General features: G+C 40.6%; 1 protein-coding gene across 6 annotated transcripts in view; it reads right to left on the reverse strand.

Moving 5' to 3' along the window:
• The window catches only part of SPIN1 (spindlin 1), an 89,008-nt gene that overhangs the window by 13,994 nt on the left and 62,130 nt on the right, over positions 1-12,884 (reverse strand). For all 6 annotated transcript variants that reach the window (XM_049895584.1, XM_049895590.1, XM_049895589.1 and 3 more), the window contains one exon: positions 8,609-8,657. In XM_049895584.1, the coding sequence (XP_049751541.1) occupies positions 8,609-8,657 (49 nt within the window). The remainder of the gene's footprint in view (positions 1-8,608; positions 8,658-12,884) is intronic.

Here is a 12,884-nt window from a genome sequence, read left to right on the forward strand (position 1 = left end):
CAAATTCTACAACAAATTATATTAAAAAAAATCATGTGTTAAATAATATAAATCCCTACATTTTATTTCTATTGCCTTTTTTTGGTCAAAAGAGTTCTACCTTTAGAATGTCATTTCATTAGTTCTAAAAGGAGAATCAAAGAGTATCTAATCTAGATACTGGAGCCCTGGAGGTGCAATAGTTAAAAGCTGGGCTGCTGAGCAGCAGTGTGAATCCACCATTCACTCCTTGGAAACCCTATGGGGCAGTTCTCCTTTGTCCTACAGGGTCCCTGTGAGTCAGAACAGACTCGAAGGCACGTAACAACAACAATCTAGATACTATTTCCAACCAACTTATTTAATGAAGGGAGCCTCTGGGTGGTACAAACAGTTAATATGCTTGACTGCTAATTCAAAGGTTGGAGGTTTGAGACCACCCACAGCACCTCAGAAGAAAGGTCTGGCAATCTGCTTCCAAAAAACCAGCCACTGGAAACCCTATGGAGCACCGTTCTCCTGTGACACACATTGGGGTCACCTTGAGTTGAGACTGATTTGATGGCAACTGGTTTTTACTTAATGCAGAACTTTAGATGACTGCAAAGGCGGAGGAAACAAAGTAAGATTTCACAGAGAGCAATCTCCTCCACCTCCAATGAATACTGAAGGTAAAGACTTGAAAATCAGGAATCTAGCTTTTCAATTATTGGGCTTTGAAAGCCTAAACTGCTCTGTAGCCAAAGTTTATAAAGAAGAGTTTAAAGAACAAATAATAAACAGGCCATACTCAGTACTGACAGTCTAGAACCATGTAAGCTGTTAAGAATTAGCTTAAGCTCTTCTAACCAGCATCTACTTGAAGACAAGGTTTAGAACTTCCCTAAATAACAAGTCGTATTTTGAGAATATCTAATATTTGCAAAATGTCGATAGTTGATGAAGCTGGGTGATAGACATGCAAGATTTATCACAGTATTCTATTTCTGTGCATATTAAAATTTTTTCTATATTAAGAAGTTAAAAATTATGTATTAGGTAAGTTCTTAAATTTCATTTAACTTCTAATGCTAGGTAAGATTTAAAAAACCAACAAGATACACTCTAATAATAAAAATTAAAGATTGCTTATATGAGTTAAAATAATACACAGAAATGCAAACTAATAAGACTATGTCAAATTACTGGAAACGGTATAACGTTAAAACACCCTTTGGTCATTACTATTCAGTTCAATCTAAGAACATCAGAAACAGAGAATTGTGATTAACAACTTAAGATAACTTTTTTTAATTAAAAATGAGGGCTTCTTAAACATACTGATTTTGATTTAAAACAACTCCCTGCACATACGTATTTTTTAAAATAATTTTTATTGTGCTTTAAGTGAAAGTTTACAAATCAAATCAGTCTGTCATATATAAGCTTATATACACCTTACTACATACTCCCACTTACTCTCCCCCTAATGAGTCAGCCCGCCCCCTCCATCCAGTCTTTCCTTTCGTGACAATTTTGCCAGTTTCTAACCCTCTCTACCCTCCTATCTCCCCTCCAGACAGGAGATGCCAACACAGTCTCAAGTGTCCACCTGATATAATTAGCTCACTCTTCATCAGCATCTCTCTCCTACCCACTGTCCAGTCCTTTTCATGTCTGATGAGTTGTCTTCAGGAATGGTTCCTGTCCTGGGCCAACAGAAGGTTTGGGGACCATGACCGCCAGGATTCCTCTAGTCTCAGTCAGACCATTAAGTATGGTCTTTTTATGAGAATATGGGGTCTGCATCCCACTGTTCTCCTGCTCCCTCAGGGGTTCTCTGTTGTGCTCCCTGTCAGGGCAGTCATCAGTTGTGGCCGGGCACCATCTAGTTCTTCTGGTCTCAGGATGATGTAAGTCTCTGGTTCATGTGGCCCTTTCTGTCTCTTGGGCTCTTAGTTATCGTGTGACCTTGGTGTTCTTCATTCTCCTTTGATCCAATTGATGCATCTTAGATGGCCGCTTGTTAGCATTTAAGACCCCAAACGCCACATTTCAAGATAGGATGCAGAATGTTTTCATAATAGAATTATTTCGCCAATTGACTTAGAAGTCCCCTTAAACCATGGTTCCCAAACCACCGCCCTTGCTCTGCTGACCTTTGAAACATTCAGTTTATCCCGGAAACTTCTTTGCTTTTGGTCCAGTCCAGTTGAGCTGACCTTCCGGGGGAATTGAGTATCGTCCTTCCCTTCACCTAAAGTAGTTCTTATGTACTAACTAATCAGCATATGCGTACTTTTAAAAGTCCTTCAATCTATTTTCTCAGGAAAGTATCTAAAATGCTCTTAATTACCACTATACACCAGTTAGTAACACCCCTTCACAAGGCAACATTGTAAAACAAATACTAATATACTTCAGTCAATCTAGGAATGCCTAACTTATAGCTAGCTGCAAATAAAAGGCTACGTCACGTCACAATTAAAACAACCCAAATGGTGAGAGTAGAGAAACCAGAATCAAACATCTGAAATCTCTTTACTTGTTGCTCATCGTCAGAAGCCAGTGTCTCCAACAAAACACTGATTCAAGAAGAAGGATAAAATGTTGAGAAGGTATTAGAGTCCCGAGTGATGAAATGGTTATCTGTAACGAAGAACAGCTTTTGAGTAGTTTGAATGCAAAAAAGTGGTGACCACAGCAGGACTTTTCATTGCTACAATTTTCTGTACTAATTTCCACACAACCTGATTTAGTTCTCCATCCAGTTCCCTAAGAGATCACTTCAATGATGGTTTGGGCCAGAGTTTCTCAAGATTCACAGACATCGCCATCACCTGAAGAACTTGCTGAGAGAAGTCCAGGCACCACCCTAGGGGTTCTGACTCGGCATGTCTGGATGAGAGATGCCCAGGCACCACCCTAGGGGTTCTGACTCGGCATGTCTGGATGAGAGATGCCCAGGCACCACCCTAGGGGTTCTGACTCGGCATGTCTGGATGAGAGATGCCCAGGCACCACCCTAGGGGTTCTGACTCGGCATGTCTGGATGAGAGATGCCCAGGCACCACCCTAGGGGTTCTGACTCGGCATGTCTGGATGAGAGATGCCCAGGCACCACCCTAGGGGTTCTGACTCGGCATGTCTGGATGAGAGATGCCCAGGCACCACCCTAGGGGTTCTGACTCGGCATGTCTGGATGAGAGATGCCCAGGCACCACCCTAGGGGTTCTGACTCGGCATGTCTGGATGAGAGATGCCCAGGCACCACCCTAAGGATTCGGACTCAGCATGTCTGGATGAGAGATGCCCAGGCACCACCCTAGGGGTTCTGACTCGGCATGTCTGGATGAGAGATGCCCAGGCACCACCCTAGGGGTTCTGACTCGGCATGTCTGGATGAGAGATGCCCAGGCACTACCCTAAGGATTCGGACTTAGCATGTCTGGATGAGAGATGCCCAGGCACCACCCTAGGGGTTCTGACTCGGCATGTCTGGATGAGAGATGCCCAGGCACTACCCTAAGGATTCGGACTTAGCATGTCTGGATGAGAGATACCCAGGCACTACCCTAGGGGTTCTGACTCGGCATGTCTGGATGAGATGCCCACGCACCACCCTAGGGGTTCTGACTCAGCATGTCTGGATGAGAGATACCCAGGCACTACCCTAGGGGTTCTGACTCGGCATGTCTGGATGAGAGATACCCAGGCACTACCCTAGGGGTTCTGACTCTGCATGTCTGGATGAGAGGTGCCCAGGTACTACCCTAGGGGTTCTGACTCGGCATGTCTGGATGAGAGATGCCCAGGCACCACCACCCTAGGGGTTCTGACTCAGCATGTCTGGATGAGAGATGCCCAGGCACTACCCTAGGGATTCTGACTCAGCATGTCCTGAGAGGGACCAAAGAATTTCTAACAAGTTGCTGCTGCTAATCGTGATTGCACACTGAGACCAAACACTAATTTCCATGTGTCCTTGTTCCTGAAAAGGTAAGCCAGACTATGTGGGACACATATGTATTTAAATAAGCTCTGGAGCATACCATTCTAATTATTTTGTCATCAAATAAAAAACAATCCTTTTTTGAAAGATCTTTTATCTAGACTAATGGCTTAGAATGGCTGCTATTCCTCATTAATATTTAAACTTTGGCTGTCAATATATAAAGACACCATGTTCATTAGCTTTTCAACTACTAGAATTCCATTACGAACTAGTAAACGCCTATCACACACAGAATGGGCTCTGTTGTACGAATCAATTATTGACTGACAGTCTCTTTCCTATTCTATGTTGGTACTCTGATATGTAGAAACAGTTCTCTACCGTTTCGGCAAATTTCTGAAGCAAAAACTGATTAAATCAAAATAATTACTTTTGTTCTTGCAAGGTGGAAACCAACACAACTAAATAAAAGTCATATAACTGATACTGTCATTTCCCAGCTCAGAGTGAGAACATAAAAACGGGATGAAGGAAGCCGTCAGTCTTCCATCCAAATTACTATAGTTTCTTATTCCATCTAAAGTATTGCGTACTCTGAGAATACCAGATGTCCATGGTAAATATTCAAATGCCTTGAGGATTTCCAAAGCACTATTCATGCTGATTTATGTGAATAACAGTAATTGCACATTGGTTAAAAAGTATTATATCCTTTGAAAAATTTAGGATTGTCAACACCATGATTACACTTAGATGCATGGTCTAATACTTTTCCAATTTGCAAGTTTATGACTGAAATAATTCATTTTTCAGGTGTGAGCTAATAAAACATGCGCTTCAGTAAATATGCTGTGGTAGTTAATACCATGGGTTCTAGAGTAAGACTGCCCTGTTTTTGAATCCTACCTCAGTCACCTGTTAGTTGGTATGACTTTAAGCAAATTAATCTCTTGGATGACTTAATCTCTCTGTGAATGAGTTTCCCAATCTGTAAAAAGGGCTCCCAGCTCCTACTTCACAGGATTTCATGAAAACTAAGTGTGACCACACAAGGGAAACAACAGTGATGGTGGTGGTGATGGGTACAATGACACCGTCAATGAACAATATTTTTATCTTGTAAGAGAGAAGCAAAATCCCTGGAAATGCATCTATTTGGTATTTAGTAGGTCCTGGTCCATTTTCTAGGAGCCCTGACGGCACAGTGGTTAACAGCTTGGCTGCCAACCAAAAGGTCAGCAGCCTGAATCCATTAGCCGTTCCTTGGAAACCTTTTGGGGCAGTTCTACTCTGTTCTACAGGGTTGGTATAAGTTGGAAGTGACTCAATGGCAATGGTTGTTTTTTTTTGTGTGTTTTTTTTTTTCTGGTCCATTTTCTAAATATTAGTGTGAAATATACTGAAGTACACTCAGTCCTTGGAACAGTACCTTTAAAGGGAAATCAACCCACTATTCAAATTGGGGGGTAGGGGGGAGCACATTAAATTTGAAAATGAAAACTAAGAGCAGCTCTAGCTAAATTCACCTTAGACCCTGCCCCTCAACTGTATTTTTCCCTTCAAGATGTACTTTTAAGGCAGAAGCATTTCCCAAGCAACTTCATGGCAATGTCAGAAAGGCTTGTCTAGCAGCTTGTGTCCATAGCACAGCGTGATTCCTGATCCACAAAAAGCACTCAGGTTTTTATTTACTTAACAAAAACCACATCCAGCCACGTGTGTACTCTCAGCTAGAGGCACTGGTCTGATGCTAGTCTAGGCATTTAATTTACATGAGCGAGCCATTAGCAGTGATTAACTGAATCTTCCTAACAGCCACAGGGATGGGTGCTCCTCCCATCTGAGGTGATGGCTCTGATGAAAGGACAGGTCTCCAGTGTAACTCTCAGCTTTTTTTCAAGCAACCAGAAGCATGTGCAAATGAATTTCCCAGCATCCTGTAAGAGCACAGAAAGGCAGGAGGCTTGAGCAGTCTCCAGGCACCAATCTTCAAGTCCACGGTCAGCTGAGGAGCTTTCATACTCTTTGCAGCTTCCTCAAGACCCAGATAATAGGAAGCAACAGAGGTGAAGATATACTTCTGGTTATTTTTTTAATATAGCTGATGTCCATAAAAATTTCATCTGTAGATACAGATCTTTTGGTTAAAAGGCGAAACTCCACTGCTGTAGTTCAGCCCCATTATTTTAGACATGAGAAGGTAGAGACCCAGAAGGATTAAGTAGCTTGCTGTAAGGTCCCACAATGGAGCTTAGCTGGGTCCCAAACAGCCCCCTAGGAGCGGCTGCCTCTCAACCACACTGCCTCATATAAGCTCAACTCGTCCATCCCTGCTTCTTCTATTTGAAAGGGAAACATTAATAACCATCATTTGTAAATGCAGTAGCTTGTTTCTGCCTTTTTTTTCCTCTTTTATCCATCTTCAGATTTATAGTTATAATATAAAAAAACAGGAAAATGAGGAAAAATTGAATTTATAACTTTTCAACTTCTCCCTTTTGCTCCATACCAAGTTTCCCAAAGTTGGAGCCATGGTGGTACAGTGGTAAAGGTGGTACATGGTGGTACCAAAAGGTCAGCAGCTCAACCCCATCAGCTGCTCCTGGGAAACCCTATGGGGCAGTTCTACTCCGTCCTACACGGTTGCTATGAGTCAGAACCAACTCAATGGCACCTACCAAGAAACAAGTTCCCCAAAGTGTGAGACATGCAGGAGTAGAGATTCTTTTGGTTGTATACATATGAACTTTTAAAAAATTTTAATAGTTATGTGTTTATTTGTGTTTTAGGAATAAAAGTCTAACTAGTCCATCAAACCAACTCGTGAGTTAAATTAATGAATATAATTGCTTAGGATGTTTGTCATAGGGCGGTGGCTTGTGTGTTGGTGTGATACTGGAAGCTATGCCCCTGATATTTCAAATACCAGCAGGATCAGCCATGGTGGACAGGTGTCAGTGGAGCTTTCAGACTAAGACAGACCAGGAAGAAAGACCTGACGATCTACTTCTAAAAAAACTGGCCAGTGAAAACCTTACAAATAGCAGTGGAACACTGTCTGAGCTCTGTTGTACACAGGGTCACTGTGAGTCAGACCCAACTCAACGGCATCCAACAACAGGATGAGGCACATGAAATCCCCCTTGCATAAAATGCACAAACGACAGGCCCAGTGTACAAACCCACGGAATTTAATCACAGCCCTTGGAAATATGTGAGGATGGATTAAAAAAGACACATTAACATCAAAGCCTTTTATTTTAGCCTATTTTAGAAAAATCTACTTGGAATTAATTGTTTTGGTTTAGTCTTGCAGGTCAAAAAGTATTTAACTTGCTTTTTTTGCCTACTGTATTTAAGTTTTTATCACTACCTAATATTTATGGCTTACACTTGTTTTTTCATTACCTTCTATTTATGGCTACAGAGGAATTACCACTTATGGCAATGATATGGTAATGAGTAGAGACAGACCACATAAATTATCAGCTCACTGGATACAGCCAAACTGAAGGTGATGGGCAAATGGATGAATTTCGAGAAAAACTTTATCAAACCTCAGGGATATAAGGGAGTACTTATTTTACCTTCACATTTTTTCTTCCCAAGTCATTTCTTAAACTGAATATTACAAATATTTACATTATGTATTCACGTATTCATGTATTCACTTAAATGGAAGACGTGATTTGATCATCAATTACTTAAGGGCACTTTTATTCACCCGGGCTTTCCTTGAGGCCTCTCACAGTCTTCACCCACCAGACACAAGGCTTTCAAAAAAATGGATAATTTGGAAATAACTGGTATAATGAGAGCCTGAGGAATGCTAGGGTCAAGGAGGGTCTTTTCCATATTTAACAATATAATATTAATAACATTCTAATGATCAAAACTCATTATTAGAGCAAAATTCCCAGGGAAGAGCAGCAGAGCCACAATCCACATGGTGGATACTTGTAAAATCACTTAAATACAGTAAAATAAAAGCTGATATTTAATTTAAGATAGTGCCTACGTTTTCTTTTTGGATGAAACTCACTGAAAAAAAAAGATTTCAAGTAGAAAATACATTCTGGAACCTATGGAATTTAGGATTTTAACATGTTTATCACTTAAAATATATGGCCACTTAAGTTACCTGTTAGCAAGTATGTATACGCTTTTCTAACTTACATGCTTTTCACTCGTTTAAGAATGTTATAAAGCAGTTAGAGTGTGCCAGACAGGCTCTCGCAGTGTAAAGCTATGGTCTGTGTCTTCAGGAGCTCATCATGGGACAGGGGACGTAAGACACAGAAAAAGGACCGCTGCACAGCAAGAATGGGCAACTTCTCCAAGGAGACCAGTGAGCAAAGTCACACTGTGCCTCCCACTCTATGACTGATATTTCCTCCTGTGGCACCCAGCTCCCATTAAGCTATAGTGAAGAAAAAAAATTCCTGACTCAGAGGCTTTTAAAGGCTGAAAAAGAGACCTAGGCTGACTGAGGTCTAGTCAAGAAAAAGAGAAAAGACAGGGAATATGATTACACACCACTACTCAATGTACACTGAGGCTATGTGAAGCCCCATCTCCTGTGAGCTAAGAACCCTCTCACTCACAGGTGCTAGAGTCTCATACAAGTGGATCTTGTATCCTCAGTAACAAAAGGTCACTGCATTGTATCTAAAAACAAATTCCAGAATTGCTTACTTGTGGGAAGTCCTTTTCTTCATCATGTTTGCAGACACACCAGCATGTCCTATAAGAGAGGGAAGTGTACAGTCAATGAAAACAATAAAAATACATTGGAACTGAGGAAAATATTAATTTCTGGAAAACTATTATATAAAACACTAAATAAACTGTTAATCAGCAAATCAGGAATACAAAGAAAGTCCTCAGCATGATAAAAGACACACTGGAAAAACCCACAGCTAACAGCATACTCAATGGTCAAGGTCTGAAAGCTTTTCCCCTGTGATCACGAACAAGTCAAGGATAACCGCTTTCACCACAGCTATTCAACACCACAGCTATTCAACACTGTACTAGAAGTTCTAGCCAGAGTAATTAAGCAAGAAAAGGAAACAAAAGGTATCCAAACTGGAAAGGAAGAAGTAAAACTGCCTCTAATAGAAGATGACATGATCCTATACACAGAAAATCACAAGAATCCACAAGAAAGTTACTGGATCTAATAAATGAATTCTGTAAAGTGGCAAGGTCCACGATCCATACACAAAAACAAAAACAAAAAAAATCTGAAAAGGAAATCAATAAAACAATCGCATTTACAATAGCATCAAAAAGAATACCTAGGGATAAATTACTTAATGGAGGTGAAAGACTAGTAAACTGGAAACTATAAAACACCGTTGAAAGAAATTAAAGAAGACCTAAATGAATGGAAAGATATTCTGTGCTCATGGATTAAGAAGGCTTAATATTGCTTAGATATCAATACTACCCAAAACAATCTACAGATTCAATACAGCCCCTATCAAAATTCCAATGGTCTTTTACGGAAAAATAGAAAGGCCAATCCTTAAAATTCGTATGGAATTGCAAAGGAGCTTTTTATGGATTGAACTGTGTCCCCCAAAACTGTGTCAACTTGGGTAGGCCATATTCCCACTATTATGTGGTTGCCCTCCGTTTTGTAATCTGATGTAATCATCCTATGTGTTGTAAATCTTAATCTCTATGATGTTAATAAGACAGGATTAGAGTTAAGTTATGTTAATAAAGCAAAACACAATCTTCAGGATTAAGGTGTATCTTGAGTCAATCCCTCCTGAGATACAAAAGAGAGAAGTGAGCAGGAGGAGAGGGACCTCCTACCACGAAGAAAGAAGAGCTGGGAACACAGTGTGTTCCCTGTGCTGAGAAACTTCTAGACCCAGTAAAAACTGATGCCAAGACCTTCCCCCAGAACCAACAGAGAGAGAAGTTCTTCCTCTGGAGCTGGCGCCTTGAAGTCAGACTTCTAGCCTCCTAGACTGTGAGAGAATAAATTTCTGTTAGTTAAAGCCCTCCACTTGTGGTATTTCTCTTACTGCTGCACTAGATAACTAAGACAGGCCCCAAATAGCCAAAGCAATTTTGAAAAAGAACTCACACTTCCTGCTTTCAAAACATACTATAAAAACTATACTAATCAAAATAATGTGGTACAGGTATAAGGACAGACATATGATGGGAACGTAAAACGGTATATCCCCTGTGAGAAACATTTTGGCAGTTCCTCAAAAAGTTAAACACAGAATTACCATAAACCAAAAATCAAACACATTGCTGTTGAGTCTATTCCAACTCATAGGGACTCTGTATGACAGCGCAGAACTGCCCCATAGGGTTTCCAAGGAGCAGCTGGTAGATTTGAACTGCCAACCCTTTGGTTAGCAGCCAAGCTCTTAAAACACTGTGCCACCAGGCTCCAGAATTACCATATGACCCAGCAATTCCATTCCTGGCTATACATGGAAAAGAACCGAAAGCACAGACTCAAACAAATACTTGCACACCAGTGTTCACTGCAACGCTATTCACAAGGCCAACGGGCTGAAACAACCTAAATGTTCATCAAGAGATGAAAGGATGAATAACATGAGGTTTATACACACAATGGAATATTACTAGCCCAGAAAGAGAAATGAAGTCCTGCTACATGCTACAACACAGATGAATCCTGGAAACACGCCAAGTGAAAAGGCAGTCACAAAAGGACAAACATTGTATGATCCCATTTATACAGAACAAACGAAACATACAGAGACCCAAGCGTATTAGTGGTTCCTAAGGGTAGCACGGAGGAAGAAAGGGGGGATTGCTGCTTGGAGGGCACTGAGTTTCTGTTTTGGCGGTAGAAAAACCTGAAAAAGGATAGTGGTAATGGTTGCACAACATGATGAATGTAATCAATGTCACTGAATGTAAAAACTGTTGAATTGGCAAATGTTTTACTATATATATTTTTACCACAATAAAGAAGAAAAACTGAGCTGAAAATTAAGGAGTCATTAAAGGTCTACTGGACCAAACAATAGATTAGCTTAACTAGGAAAGCATTATGCTCTTAAGATATATATGTGACAACATCAACTCACAAAGTTAGTTATCTTAGGGGGCAGTGAGTTTATGTTAATGGGAGAAAAACAACTCAGAGAAGGAGGGTGCGAATAGTTGTATAACTCAGAATGTCATCGTCACTAAACGTACGTGTAGAAACTTGAACTGGCGTACGTTTTTGCTGTGTATACTGAACAACAAAAATAATTTTTTTAAAAAAAGGTATATTAGAACTGCACCACCCTCCCCACTTTGCCTTATTACTCAAAGCACACATAGCCCCACACTGAATATAATGAGCACCGGTTACCAGAAAAGGCCACCTTAGTTTAGCATTTGGGCACAGCCAGTTAACAGACTGCTCCCTGTCCCTACAGCCTAAAGCACAGCCTGTCAAGCCTCCACACCCCCACAGTAAGTTCCCACAAAGCTGACTTTCCAATTTAGGAGATTATCATGGCAGCAAGAGAATCTCCTATGTATCAGTCAAAGAAATGTAAGCCACTCGTAATCAAATAATCCTTTAACAATAAAAAAAAAAAAAGCCGTGTTTAAAAAAAAACTTAGGATAACTGGGAAGACCCAAACAAGCAGCACCACTGTCCTCGAAATGATCAGAGAACTAAAACTGGTAAAGAACTGACAACCTTAAGGAAACTGAAGGTATTGTATTACAACAGGAACAATAGGTTATGAAAAAAGGAAAACAAGAGCTCTTGAAAACTAAAAAATGAATACAAGTACTACCTGTGCAACTTCTGTAAAATCTAAAATTATTTCAAAAGAAACAGGTAAAAAAAAACTTAGCCTAGACTCATTCTTCCATCATCAACACTGAAGACAGGAGAGCGAGTGATATCTTCAAAGTATGTGAAACAGGCTGAAAGACCTAGTACAGATAGGAGTAAGAGACCAGGAACCAAGGAATAATGCCTCCAAGGAGCTGAGGCCACACAATAGAAGGTCCAAAACCCGTTGCCACTGAGTCGATTCCGAATCATAGCAACCCTATAGGACGGAGTAGAACTGCCCCATAGAGTTTCCAAGGAGTGCCTGGTGGGTATGAACTGCCAACCTTTTGGTTAGCAGCTGTAGCACTTAACCACTACGCCACCAGGGTTTCCAATAGAAGGTCTAGGAAGATAAATAACTTACATCACTGACAAAAGGCTAATAATATTAACAAAGATACAGCTTCTAAAAGTAGAGAGGAAAAATAGAAACTGAAAAAGGAAGAGAAATTAGCCCTTACACGTAAAACAAGGTATTAGGCTCACACATAAAACTACACTCAATACTGGTGAGGAGTGAGCTTCTTGGATCAAGTGGACACTTGAGACTATGTTGGCAACTCCTGCCTGGAGGGGAGATGAGAAGGTGGAGGGGGTTAGAAGATGGCGAAATGGACACAAAAGAGAGAGCGGAGGGAGTCCCATTAGGGGGAGAGTAATTGGGAGTGTGTAGCAAGGTGTACATGGGGTTTTGTGTGAGAGACTGACTTGATTTGTAAACTTTCACTTCAAGAACAATAAAAATTATTTTTAAAAACAACACTGAGACACCATCAGGCACCATTTCTCACCTACCAGGCTTACAAAAATCTGCGTTTGACAACATACTATACTGGCAAGACTGTGGGGAGAGTCTTACGTATTGCTGGGAGGAATGTAAAATTTCAGGAAGTACATGGAGAAGAATCTAGTGGTATCTCACGAAATTACATGTGCATTTAGTATTAGACTCAATTCTACTTCTACAAATCTAATGATTCACTGGCAAGACTTATGGATAAACCTATTCATTGTGGCTATTACTTATAATCATGGAAGAGGGCGGGGGGAAACAACCCAATGTCCAGTAATAAGGGACTAATGAACCAACTAACAGGGTACATCCACACAATGGCGCACTGTCCTTA

Source organism: Elephas maximus, chromosome 9 (genome assembly GCF_024166365.1).
Source record: "Elephas maximus indicus isolate mEleMax1 chromosome 9, mEleMax1 primary haplotype, whole genome shotgun sequence".
Lineage (NCBI taxonomy): Eukaryota > Metazoa > Chordata > Mammalia > Proboscidea > Elephantidae > Elephas > Elephas maximus.